General features: G+C 36.3%; 1 protein-coding gene across 1 annotated transcript; it reads left to right on the forward strand.

The window, feature by feature from the left end:
* The first annotated feature begins 201 nt into the window (after nt 1–201).
* On the forward strand, nt 202–12,336 carry LOC128545333 (eosinophil peroxidase-like). The gene is made up of 15 exons (XM_053515510.1): nt 202–233; nt 1,739–1,852; nt 2,895–2,991; nt 4,128–4,306; nt 5,205–5,337; nt 5,609–5,738; nt 6,327–6,533; nt 6,637–7,000; nt 7,709–7,869; nt 8,298–8,556; nt 8,836–9,006; nt 9,237–9,474; nt 10,451–10,656; nt 11,083–11,120; nt 11,586–12,336. The coding sequence occupies exons 2-15, from the start codon at nt 1,786–1,788 to the stop codon at nt 11,598–11,600; spliced, it is 2,265 nt and encodes a 754-aa protein (XP_053371485.1). The 5' UTR covers nt 202–233; nt 1,739–1,785; the 3' UTR covers nt 11,601–12,336.
* Nucleotides 12,337–14,449: the final 2,113 nt, after the last annotated feature.

The raw sequence follows: 14,449 nt of genomic DNA on the forward strand, positions 1-14,449 counted from the left end.
TATGACACTATGTTTATGGGTAAAGACCTTTCTGGAAAATCTGCTTGGTTTGATTATCATTAATCCAGAAGATTAAAGATGTTTGCCGATACTGTAAGAGGAAGGAGGAACTACTCCAGAAGGAAGTATTAAGAAATGTCACAGCCTACCAGTGAGATGGAGATAGTGTGCTGTGTGTACAGTATAAATGCCCCCTGTGCTTTCATAATCGAAATCATTTGAGAAACAAACAGGTGAGTTGATGCTTCTGCATCTTTTTTTTTTCATATTTAAAATAAAATATATAAGTAAAATAATAATTATAGTAAAATAATAATAATAATAACAATAACATAAAAAACAAATATAAAGTTTATTGTAACTGAATTGAAAAGCTTATAATTAACTAAAATCATTTATATTTGAATAATAATTATTATTATTTTATATTTGTATATTTTAATGATGAAATGAAATACGTACTAAAATGAAAATATATTTATATTATGCATATAGTATTTATAACACCTTTTTTAAAATTCTTTTGCTTTAAATTATAAAAGATTTTGTAACCTTAAGAATGAGGAATAATTTAATATAAATAAAATAAATATGACAAAAAAATTATATATTTAAGAGATTAAATATATAAATATTTGCGTTAATTAATAATTAATAAATGGATTACAAATACATGAATATTAGTGGAAATTATTTTTAAAAAAATTAAAACATGACACTTTTTCTTAGATCTGTATGAACATAAAATCCATTTTCCCCCCAAATCATATGTGTATAAATTTAAATATTCAGGATGATATTGTTGGTTAATAGTTTGTTAGTTACGCTTCCTCCACCCTTAATCCCAGATTTAAATCTGTCCTTCGTATCTTTTTTTAGACAACTTAAATCTCAGTTACCTTTCCAAATGTTCACACTGTCACATTGCGTCCACATATGTACAGGTTATAGGTCGTCTTAATTATTTGCTCAGCTTTAATATTATTGCTTTGGCAGCCAAAATCAGCAACTTTTTTTATCTCTAATTATCTTCCATTAATATAAACAGAGCTCTGTGTTAAGGTATACTTTCAGAATCAAGAATTTCATAAACCATGGTTGTCATGATGCACATTAAAGGTTTTTTTGGAACCTTTTTTTTTCCATCATTGTGCAAATTTTGTTGCCCAAACTACAATATTTTTTTCTTTCAAAAGTTCAAATAAGGAAAATCCACAACATGTTAACAATGATTATCAGGTGCACATTAAGTGAACAGTAGAGATGTCATGCACACTCAACTTGAGGTGGCAAGAGTCCCAGCAAATTTTTCAGATTAGAAGGCTGTAGAAACTGTTACATTTTATTCTTTTAAAATGTGTACTTTTGCAATTTTGTATACAAAAAGACAAAAACATTTGACATCACAGAATCTTAAAGATATTCAGGTGGATTCAGAAAAATTCAGAAAAACTCTTAGATTGTTATAAACAGATGTCTTAATAATAACTGTAATTTTGCATTAATATTTCTGACAGTAATGAAATGGTTCCTATTGCAGGATTTAAATTGTGAACTAGTTTAGAAGTTCATAAACAGAGGTGGAAATAGATTTAAGGCATAATGAGAAATGCGCACCATCTGCACAAACACACCTATTAAGGGTCATCATATCATTCTTGACTTTCATTTTCAAGTTAAAAATCTTTTTTTTTATTATGAAATGATACTTATTATAATTTTTTTATTCCTTGAGCAGATCAGGAGAAGACAAAATTCACGAGATTGCTCTGAAGCCTTTCAGACATGAATCTCTTACCGTCTGTAGTCACACTGGGACTGTGCTGTGTGCTCAGCTCTCTGTCTGTATCAGGTGAGTTAAAACAAGGGCAGTTAACATTTCAAACACATCCAGAAGATGATTAGTGATACTGAGATACCTAAGATGATGTTTAGCTTCCAGGGTTAAAAGTGTAATTATGTTTCAGCAAAACAATATGGAAATGTTTTATTTACTGTTTAAACTTGTCTAGGCTTTTATACACAAAGATCATGTTGTGTAAGGAGACAGTTTAGGAAATGTTGTGGTTAAAAATAGTTTGAATAAAATTGGGATTTCTTCACATATGCACTTGTGATAAGGAACGTTAGTCTGATCCAGTGGTTCTGCATAGCCCCCTTTGTAATAAGGCATATTTTCAAGCCACCTCCCACTCAACATCTTTAGCTTTTAAACTCATTTGAATATATTTTAAACATTTTAAGGCATTCAAACAAAAAAATAAAATGTATGTATAAATTTGCCTTGCCGCGGCCTGGCCCTGCAATATATCTTTTCTTTTTTTATGGGGGCGCGTCCCTCACTTTGGCAACCACTGGTCTAATAAGTTGTTCAAAGTGAACATGCACAAGATCACACATTTGCTTCCATTTAATCAGGAACCTAAAATGGTGCAAATGACCAAAATATCAAAGACTTAAAATATTCAATATTTACTTAGCAAATGCACTTGCATATAGTAATGTGTATAGCGAACACAAAACCTTATCTTACCTTATCTTGTCTTACAAGCATTATGTGTCTTTACTCTTTGTAATGTTTGCATGATAAATTAACCATTTATTAACGTATTTAAGTTATTTATTAACTAGAATTAAAAGTTTAATGTATGAGACAACCTCAGATGATCTCATAATGCAAGTCATGATTTTAATTAACAGGATAAGTTAATGGTTAGGGTTAGTTAAGGTCAGTAACTGTCCTTCTTAATGATGATTTATATAATATTTCATTGTGCATCTACTGTATATGTTTCATTGTTTCCCATTATGTTTGTCTATGTAAGTGTTCGTAATCTATTAGCAAACCAGTTTTGTTTTCATAAACGTGTGAACTGTGATGTGTGTTTGTACAGGATCTGAGGAGAATAGTTCAATCAGGCCTTTCATTTTGGATGCCATCAAAGAAGCCAAACAAGTTGTAGACGACTCTTATTTGTACTCTCGTCAAAAGTAAGGCTTTAACACATTGTACCAGAATATATTCATATCAGAGGATGTTAAAGCAAAGTTGTTTATCCAAGAATCAGCTGAAGATCAAATTAAGAACTATATCTCAAACTGACAGACATAATTCAGTTTCAAATATCCGGTAGGATTATAAGACTAAACAAAGATTACAAACAATATAATCTTATTAAATTTTAACCTCATCTACTGTACCATTTTATAACTCAAACTCCCTTTATTTCATTCTTTTTCCCATGATTGTGCCGGGTCTTTTTAGGGATAAAATCTTGGCTTGATTAACAGGACATAAAATAGGGAGTGTTTTTATTTTTGAACACAGACAGTAGAGAACCACCTTAATGTTTAGCAATAACTGAAAAGAGTGTTTAGCAAAATACTGCCGGTCTCCATTACCTTAAAATTAAATCAGCATAGATGCGTGACGGCAACACAGCACAGGTCAATGATGATTTAAAAAATATATACGGACGCCTTGTCTTCGAACTAAAGTGACCAGGATTTTTTAAAAGGGTAAATTTTACCACTACTGGAATATGGGAAAAAAAATATAAAGATATAACATTGCAAAAACGTAGAACTCACAAAATAAGCTTATTATTATTATTATTATTATCTGTAAACAATCAAACAACCAGAAAAACATGTGATCATGTGTATCTGTGCTATTTCTTTGCATAAGTGACCCTCTTCTTTTTTTTTTTTTGCTCTGTCATGTTTGTATGGTCATCATATTGCTTAGGTTTTGCTGATAAAAATTACATGTCACTCTATACTCCACAATCTTGAGCCCTGTGTATATGTTGTTTTTTTTAAACAGCAAAACAAATAATGGCTAAAATGCTCTGAGCATTAAGGGCTACATAAATCTTACCCTTATAAAAAATGTATAAATTAGTGCAAGTCAGTGGGTACAAACTTTACAAACCTAATACGCGTCAACACTAATTTAATATTTTGTCTTTTTAGTTTCCAAAAGGAAAAAGGAAAACACAGTTTAACAAATAAAAAACGACTAAAGTGTATCATTAAAATTTTCCCATTCAGAATTCAATTAAGTGTAAACTAATGACTTTTACTGAGTAAGCTTGCTAAGTTGTATTTTCACCTTTGGGTTACAGGAGTCTTGAAAGGGTGCGCAGGGATGATTTCATCAAGCCGTCTGATATCCTGCGTCTATTGAAGCAGCCAAAGCGGAAGGCGCGTGATGCTGTGAGAGCTGCGGATTACTTAGAGCAGACACTGAGGATCATCTCGGAGAAATCACACCACGCACACAAGAGATCTATTAATGCCACAGGTCTGACACACACACACACACACACACTTACAAGTCATATGATTATAGTTTTAGAGATAAGATTTTAAAAAAGAAAGAACTCAGTTTTTGAGAACTCAGGTATAAGTGAGTATTAGATGTAACATGCACTTCTACCAAGACATGAAGACAGTCGAATGTATCTTTTTAATCTGCTGCTTCTGCTAAGGCACTTGGAAACATAACACACTTAGAGGAAAGTGCTATCCGCCCTCTTTTACAAACAGTACACATGATCACAGATGCACGTGATCAGGTGATGTTTCTGTGGTTAATATTGGGCCATATTTACCCCCAGAGTGCGAGGACACTTTAACTCCCTTGACACCCAGCCATGGCTGTAGCTTCATCACAATTCTCTTGCAAACTAAACTTTTCTCTGGTAGACTTGTGTAACTCACATGTAAAACTTTAAATAGGACACAAATGCTGTAAATTAAATTATAATCATGATCTATCCTATATTAAAAAAAATATTAAATAAAAGCGGTAAACATAAATTACATACAGTACAGTAACTTACAGTAACTGCTTAGTTTTCCTGAACATCCTGCAGAACCAGCTACAGGCCTTCCGAGAACACAACTGCTTCTTGTTTCATATTTGCAAAACCCAGAAGCTTTTTTTGGGTGTGAAAAGGGGGCTTTTACATAATATGCTGCTTACTTTTCAATTTTCCTTTAGATTTATGAATGAATCTTTTAATTTTTTATGGGTTTTTTACAGTATTTTTATACAGAGATAATAATAAAATTAAAAAATTATAGTAAAAAAGTATAGTATAAAGTATAAAGATAAAGCTAACTATTTCAGTCTGTGTGTGTGTGTGTGTGTGTGTGTGTGTGCGTATTAACCCTGTTTGTCTTTTCCCCCCTCTCAGCACTGCTTACTCAAGAAGAACTCAACACAATCAAGAAGCTGACTGGCTGTGCCGCTCAAACCCAGCCACCTCCATGCAGAACACTACCGGATCTGAACAAATATCGCACAGCCTCCAGCGTCTGCAACAACCAGTACGGGACACACATTGAATTAAGAACACACATGTAGATCAATAGATTTAGTCTAATGACAGACTACCACTGTCACTGCCACATTGTTAGTCAGGGTTCCAGGCTCTAAACGTGTTGCTATAAAGGAATATTTCTTAAAATCTTCAAATTGCTGGTCCCACTGTGCCAAAACTGAATAAAAAAAATTTAAGAAGTTCTTTAGTCGATAGGTTTAACCCAATACTCTACATTTTTACTGCTGTGATATCTGACTTTTTCTTTAAATCTGTAGATTAAATCCACTTCGAGGTGCCTCAAACATAGCATTCGCTCGCTGGTTGCCTTCTAACTATGAAGATAACATTTCTCAACCTCAAGGATGGAACACAGGAAAACTCTATAATGGTGTTGTGCTGCCTCTGGTATGACATTTTATTTTTAATTCTCTTTGGATTTGAACTTTTGTACTGTTCATGATTTAAATGAATGACCTTTCTGTAGCAGCTGAATATGTGACATTTTGTACGCTTGCATTTTTAGGGGATGTACAGATTTTAGACAATCGGGGTGTAGAGATTGCAGTGGTAAAGTGCTCGCCCTATCATCCAGAGATCGCTGGTTCGATTCCCAGGTGCAGTAACCTCACCCAGCCGGAGGTTTAGAGAGAGCTGATTGGCCGAGCTCTCTCAGAGGGGAGGGATGAGAGGTACTTCGTCCTCCTCACGGCCAATCAGGGGCGTCTGTGAGCTCACGCAAGCAGAAGGAGCGGATAGCGCTGTCCTCCGAGTGTGTTATGCCACGCCTAATGGTGTTTGAGCAAGCAGTTCAAAAAGATGCGGTCGTGGTAGTAGTAGCCATAATGTGGGAGCCCACTGGTGACGGGGAGGAATTGGACACGACTAAATTTGCGAGAAAATCGGGAAAAAATGTGTTTAATGTGTCTCTTTTAGGGCAATTTAACTTTTTCTAAAACAAGCACTTTCTTCCTGTTTCTGTTTGTGCTCATTCAGGTGAGGGAGGTGTCAAACCGAATTTTCAGCACGCAGGACCAAAATGTCGTGGGAGACAGTCAGTACACATTCTTCATCACCTTCTTTGGCCAGTGGAATGATCACGACCTGTCATTCACCCCAGTGTCACCCAGCATCCGGTCCTTCAGCAACGGAATAAGCTGTGATGAGAGCTGTGAGCGCTCTGAGCCATGCTTCCCCATCCAGGTGCATATAAGGACTTAGAGTTGAATTAATTCTGAGGGATTATCCTTAACTCACCTTAGAATAATTAATTAAATGAATAAATATTGTCCACAATTTTACTTAGATTCCTAGAGATGACCCGCGCTTGCCCTCTAACGCCAAAAGCTGCCTCCCTGTATTTCGTTCTGCACCTGCCTGCGGCTCTGGAACCGGTGCATACATGTTTGGAGGTGTCCCGCAAGGGAGGGAGCAGATCAACACCCTGACATCATTCTTAGATGTTGGTCAGCTGTATGGCTCTGAGGATGGGCTCGCTCAAGAACTCCGTAATCTCTCCAACGACGAGGGCCTCATGCGCGTCAATGATAAATTTCAGGACAATGGACGTGAGCTGCTGCCCTTCACCAAGGTGGACACCAAAATTTGCTCCACACGCAATCGCATTCTCAACACCACGGGCCTGGAGGAAGTGCCATGTTTTATTGCAGGTGGGTTGATTGACTGATTTTTGTATTTTTTGGTTCCAAATTGAAAGATGGCCAATTCCCAGCTATTTTGACCGCTTTCCCGACAGCTACCAAACATTTTACATCCTTCCAAACAGGCATGACAGGCTAGCCGAGGGCATATTAACACATTTAGAAAGAAGTGCTATCCATCCTCTTCCACCTGCTTAGGCTTACAGACACATTTTTACCATGGATGGCTTCGACACACCAGGATGTGTGAATTGCATTAGCAAACTGCTGTGTTTATTACATTTATGAGAGTAATCAAACCACAACAAAGGTTTAATTAACAGTAATTAAATTACTGCCTTTTAGCTGGCCGTCTGGGATGAATTGTCATCCCATTAAAAGTAGAGCAACTGTAGTTGTTATTTTAGCTTCAGTTAGAAGAAAATGCATGCAAATATATAACGATTTGGCTATATATTAACAGGAAACATCGTAAGTGAGATAGTCTTACACTACAGTATTTGTAAGCTACAATATTCTTGTGGCTCCAAAGCAAACATAACTAAAAGACAAATTTCAGACCCCAAACATATTTTAAACAACTCACTTCATTCCAGAAAGAGCAATATAGTTTACATTTTTTTGCATTCTTCCTTTTATCAATAATACAGTAAGATCAAAGAAGAAAGTTGAAAATGAATGTAAGTACTTTTATCTAAGAACAGCTGTTGTTTGCAGGTGATGCACGTGTGGATGAGAACATCGCTCTGACTTCACTGCACACACTTTTCCTGCGGGAACACAACCGGATCGCGCGTGCTCTGCGGCGCCTGAACCCGCACTGGACCAGTGAACAGCTTTATCAGGAAACTCGCAAAATTCTTGGAGCTTTTCATCAGGTACTGCAAACACACAAACACACACACACACACACACTAAGATTAACTGCTGTTGATAAATGTTTTAAATAGATTATTCTGGATTTTGTGGAACTGCTTGTTTTTTTTTCTCTGGGACTAAATAATATAAAGAGAGGCTGGGGTTTATTAAGCAGTAAAACATTTGAAGAGTGCAAATGCTTTAAAAAAGGCCTTATGTCTGTGAATGGGTCAGGGGTAGCCCAATGGTTAAGGAATTGGAAGGTTCCCGGGTTCAAATCCAGACCACCTGATTGTCCCTGTTGAGCCCTTGAGCAAGGCCTTTAACGTTCAACTGCTCAGATCTATAATAAGATAAAAATGTAAGTCGCTTTGGATAAGGGTTTTTCATAATGCCTAAATGCCTATTATATCGATAGACAGTAAATATATATGCGCTTGTTTGGCAGATCATAGTGTTCAGGGATTACCTGCCACACATCGTGGGAACAGAAGCCGCGAGAAGGCAGCTCGGCAGGTATCCTGGCTATAACCCCAATGTTGACCCGACTATCTCAAACGTCTTCGCTACCGCTGCTTACCGCTTCGCCCACGCCACTCTCCAACCCCTTATTTTCCGTCTGGATGAAAACTTTCAAGAAAATAGACAGTTCCCCAGCGTTCCGCTTCACACGGCCTTCTTTACACCATGGAGAATCGTATTTGAAGGTCAGTTGATTAACCAGCGATTTTGACAGCAGCACTGAGCACAATACAGTATGTTGTTTAAAAGGGTAAAGTTGTAAGAATAATGTTGCTAGGCAATCATGATATTCTGACATCCAGGACAGATGTTAGGTCATAACAAATGGGTTTATTTTCAAAGATAAAAAAGAGATAAAAAAACAGAAAAAAAGGCAATGGATAAAAACATAGCTATCTCCAATCCACAGCTTAATCAAGGAACAAACCAGAAGCAAAAACTAACAAAATTCCCCCAATTCCCAGGTGGAATTGATCCTCAGATTCGAGGGCTGATTAGTCGGCCAGCTAAGCTGAACAAGCAGGATGCTATCCTGGTGAACGCAGTAAGAGAGAAACTGTTTGCCTTTACCAGCAAAATCGCTCAGGACCTGGGTTCCCTCAACCTGCAGAGGGGCAGAGACCACGGCCAGCCAGGTAAACACACACACACACACACACACACACACACACACATATATGCTTACAATGCTTGATACTGTACATGTAGACAGGGTGACAAACAGATAAAAAGAGTAGACCCATAAATAAAAATAAATTATGAATCAACTAACAAACAAAGAAATAAATGAATAATATAATGAATATGAAGTAGTAAATATGATTTTAAAAAATTTTGCCAATAACCATTTTCATCCTTCCATCAGGCTACAACGCTTGGCGCAGATTCTGCGGCCTGTCCACACCCAGGAATGTCAATGAATTGGCAAGTGTGCTGAATAACACCGTTCTTGCAAGTAAACTCCTCCAGCTTTACGGCTCTCCCGATAACATCGACCTTTGGGCTGGAGGCATTGCTGAACCATTTGTCGCCGGAGGCCGAGTCGGGCCAGTGTTCTCCTGTATCATTGCCACCCAGTTCCAGAAGATCCGCCAAGGAGACAGGTAATTTGTCTGTGCATTAAGGTTATGTACCTTCACCACTCCAGTGGCTCAGTGGTAAACACTGTGGCCTTGCACACCCTGGGTTGAGGGTTCGATTCTGCCTCGTCTGTGTGCATGGAGTTTGCATGTTCTCCTTATGCTTGGTGGGTCTCCTCCGGGTACTCTCCCACAATCCAAAGACATACAGATTAGGCTAACTGGTGTTTCCAAATTGTTCTTAGTGTGTGTGTGTGCGCGTGTGTGTGAGTGTGTGTGTCCTCTGCAGTGGATTGGCACCCCATCCAGGGTGTACCCCGCCTTGTACCCAAGTCTTCTGGGATTGGCTTCCGGGCCCTCGTACACTGTATACAGGATATAGTAATATAGATGATGAGTGAGTGAGTGGTAAAGAAACTGCACTGATTATTTTTCTATAACATTTTTGCTCCATTATTACATATTAACCGGACATAGCCCGCTAGTTTTTTTAAAAAATAAATAATATTTAAAATCATTTTTAACAGCAGGAGCTGGAGAGACGCAAGTATTTGTTTATCGTTGACTGGCTGTATTTTTTAGTTCAAATATGAGCAACATTTAAAATTGATGTTGAATGTATTCCTCTTACTGGATAAATACAGTAAACTTGCGTCTCTCCAACTCACTTGACTGCAGCAATTTACAGGAATATCTACATACAGTATGTCACCTCATATTAATAGTCCATGCACCAGGTCACAATAACTTACCGCATCCCAAACGTCAGCTATATATAGCTGAATAGAGGTAAAATCCAATTTAACACAGTTATACCCCTTATTCCATGTGTAATTGATTAGATAAGATGTTTTAGCTTTTAGGCTAATGTAGCTACCAAATAATGAATAGCAGTGGCACTTACTGTATGTCATGAATTGAAGATCGAATTACTTGGAATTTAAAAAAGAAATTGTATATATACACAGTTAATTTGGGTCTTTGCAATTTGTGCACTCAGGCTCTGGTGGGAGAACAGCGGCGTTTTCACCCCAGCACAGAGAGCCTCCCTGTCCAAAGTGTCTCTGTCTCGCATCGTCTGTGACAACACAGGCATTTCTAGAGTCCCTAGGAACGCTTTTCTCTTTAGCCCCAACCAAGCAAACTTCATCAACTGCAGAAGTATCCAAAAGGTTGACCTCAGTCCTTGGAAGGAAACAGTCACTAGTAAGTGAGATCAACAGCAAAACCAACATGTCCTGTTTTTTTTTAAGTACAAGTACAGATATTTGTTGTAGGATGTGAACAAGTACAGTATAAGTAAAAAGTATCTAAAAAGTAAAACCATTTAAGTAAAGTACAGATACATTAAATATGTAGTTAAGGACAGTAAAAGTACATTTTCTTAGTTACCTTCCAGTTCTGCTGGGAATCGCAAGCCTATATGAATCTTGCAGGATGACAAGTCCCTATGACATATTGTTCATATTGAACACACACTAATAATTAGCTATGAGGATACCTACAGTATATCACTAAAATATGTGACATCTAACCTTAATTTCCTTTATAACTGTTAAATGTTGTGCATTTCAAATATTGAGTGTGCCATTGTGTGTGGTGTTGGCCTAACTTTGCTATTTGACCTCCTAGGGGGCGTAAGCAGTGAAAGTGAATCTGATGAAAATGAGGTCAGTTAAGTGTTTTTTTATCAACTATTACACACTAAACCAATCAAGAAGACATTACAAAACACTTGGAATGAAAAGTGGACTGTTGGGAATTTGATGATTTATTGATCATTTGACTTGACTTGAATTATAATCTTAAAGATGCTTGATGCGGGCCAGGGGTAGCTCAGTGGTTAAGGCATTGGACATAAGGCATCAACTGCTCAGATGTGTAATGAGATAAAAATGTAAGTCGCTCTGAAAAAGAGTGTCTGCCAAATGTAAATGTTGTAAAAATGTAAAACTTACCCAGAACTACAGTGGTTTCTGTGTATGTAGATTTTATAGTTTTATAGATTTAATTTAAACTGAATTAGATTGCTTTTTTTTTACCACAAACAGAAATAAAAATATGTCTTTTAGACATTTTTCTGTCTCTTAATTCATAAGCTTATATCTTCCCCTTTCTTTTTCTTCCACTCTCAGATTAACGAAGAATGAGAAGCTCCAGTTGTCCATGTTGAACTACAACAAAAGTAATCCCCCTGGCCTCTTCCTCTCTGTCTTCGCTTCTGCAAAATCATCTACAAACATCTGAACCTCTACAACACCCATATGAGTTCATTAAATTGATTAATACATTTATTGACTGATTGCTCTGCAAAAGTCCCCATTTTACATTCAAGTTCTGTTACATAGCAAACTATTGTCCTAGGTTACAGCTGTACAATTTTACCACAAAACAAACCAATGTTGTATCAGTTGGAATTGGAAGAGTAATGATGGAAAGGAATCAAATACATCCAGGGTCGATCCACATACACCAGTACACACCTAAGGGTTGCTTTCCAGATAGGGATTTGCATACTGTACACTGTTCACGAATATGTTTTCTAACTTTGCGCTCCTCCGAGTGCACTGATCGCACTTTACAAATTAAATGGCTAACTTTTTCTTTTGCTAGATAGTGAGAATTGAAAGATAATGGCTTTTGAGCATTCTGTTGAGGAGACACTTGAATATACTGTACTGTAGGTCACTTTACTGTTACATGTCATCACATTTAGTATGATAGTTTTTCAGCACTTCTCTTTTACATATACAGTACTATATATTTTTCATTATGCATACAGTCTAGCTCCCTTTTTCTGAGCTTGGTAAATATTGTGTTGCATTGATATTTTTATTCTTCTTTTTAATTTTTTAAAATTGAATAAAATGCTGTACCTGATCTGCACATCTTCTGTCTTATTTGATATTGTTGTGCAATGTACTATTTACACATTTGGCATACATTTGGCAAACATAGACATTTTATTTCCAAAACCATATATTATTAATTTATTGCTCTATTATTCAGCAATAATTTAGCCATAAAAATGTGTTCACTATTTCTTTAACAAGTTACTATGAGTCTTAGGGCTCTACAAAAGTGTGCCTGTAAAAGCTCCAAGCAAAATACTTTCTGATACTGCTTTTTTTTGTAGTAAAGTTAAATGGGAATAGTTTGTAGTATTAACAAACGGCTATCCAGTATTGTATTGTAACAAGAGAGTTCCAGTAACTTAAAGCTAAATTGTAGCATATACTTGATTGTTTACTTTAGATGTACTCATCTTTAGTACAAGTTACTCAGAATTACTATTTTTAACAACTACAGAATTTCAAGTGAAAGATACTTTGTATGTATTCAAACTACTGATTTATGCAAGTTGAGATAACTTGACATTTTCTGCATTCAACTTGAATTTCTAAGTTAAATTTACTTCAAAAGGTCGCCAGTTTACTTATTAAAACCATGCAAACCGATTGCCTTAAAAAAAAAACAAGTAAGCATTACTCCGATAACTTAAGTGCATCAATTGTTTATTATGTATAAACCACTGAGAAGTGGTTCGCAATTTCACAAGGAATCCACTTACACCTTGACAAATACTCTAAGGCAGTGACAGTTTTTTTTCTAACAGGCACAGGGATGGTCCACCTAAGTTTACATTGGGGTATAAAATTACTTCAAATATTCACTTTAACAATTGAAATCTAACCCAAATCATCACTAATCTTACACATTTTAACCTAACATGTAACTTAAAACCATAACGAAGCTTCAGATGTTCAAAACTTCCTGCTGCTTCTTTCAACATCTGAAAATTGGCGCCAATTCACCCGTTCACAAGCTGAGCAGGTACAGATTCTATTACGCATGCTCTCACAAGTCTTGCTTCTTCTTCCCCCGCCTCCTCCTTTTTTTTACTTCTTCATTACTCTTGGGCGCACTGCTGCCTCTCACTGGTACAATAACGTCATTGCTTCTTTTGTTGCTACTTATGTGTTGCAAGTAAGCATCACTAAAACTATTAAGTAAATTGTTTTACTCACCCTGCAATTAAGTGTAACTCGACAAAACCTTGGAAGAAGTATACTATTTATATGCGAGTCAGCAAAGCTATTGGAATTTACAGTGTGAGGTGGCTTGGATCCCACTGCAGTTATTTAGCAAACATTCAGAGAGTCTTCACCATCTTTCTGTGGGAACTGGACACAATCCTTCACCAACACCACTTGCACTTTACTGAAACTGGGCTGGGAGTTATGGCCACATCCCCCGTACAGTCCTGTAGGTAAGGTAGGGATCAGGTTAGATGTCATTCAAGCTATGTTTGGCTGCATTACAAGAAATAGAACGAATGGCAAGTATGTTAGATAATGCGCCTCATGCTGTATGTATTTTCTCATATCCAGTTGAACTATTTAAAATGAATTTTTATATAAGATTATCATCATATATTCATATATTATAATATAATATCTTATTATAATTATTATTATAATTATTATATATTATTCTACTATTAAAATCAGTGTTGGGGAAGTTTCTCAAAAAAAGTAATACTACTAAAAATGACCAATTACTACTTAAAAATTGTCATTTGATTACATTACTGGTTATTACATGTAAAAAGTAATCAGATTACTAATTGCGTTACTTTTAATGTTACTTTTACTGTACATATATATAATGTTACTGCCAATGTAACTTCATTTGAAAACACATCAGGAATGAATTAACAGAACTACCTTAATTTGAGAGACAATGGAAAAACAAAACAATAGTGGAAAAGTTCTTGAAAATATGATGGAAATGTCTTTGAAATATGACAAAGGGACAAGCGAGACCTCTTTTGAACACAACGCAAAGTTCTTTAAATTGACACGTAAATAAAACTTTTAAATATTGGGGCGGGTCAAAAGTTCTCTGACTAAGGACGAAAAATGGCTAAAGAACCGCGGTGAAGTTCGTTTAAAGTTGGACGTTGGATATTCAAGCTCCGGCTTCCTGATTCCAATTT

The sequence above is a fragment of the Clarias gariepinus genome, chromosome 17, assembly GCF_024256425.1.
Source record: "Clarias gariepinus isolate MV-2021 ecotype Netherlands chromosome 17, CGAR_prim_01v2, whole genome shotgun sequence".
Classification (NCBI taxonomy): domain Eukaryota; kingdom Metazoa; phylum Chordata; class Actinopteri; order Siluriformes; family Clariidae; genus Clarias; species Clarias gariepinus.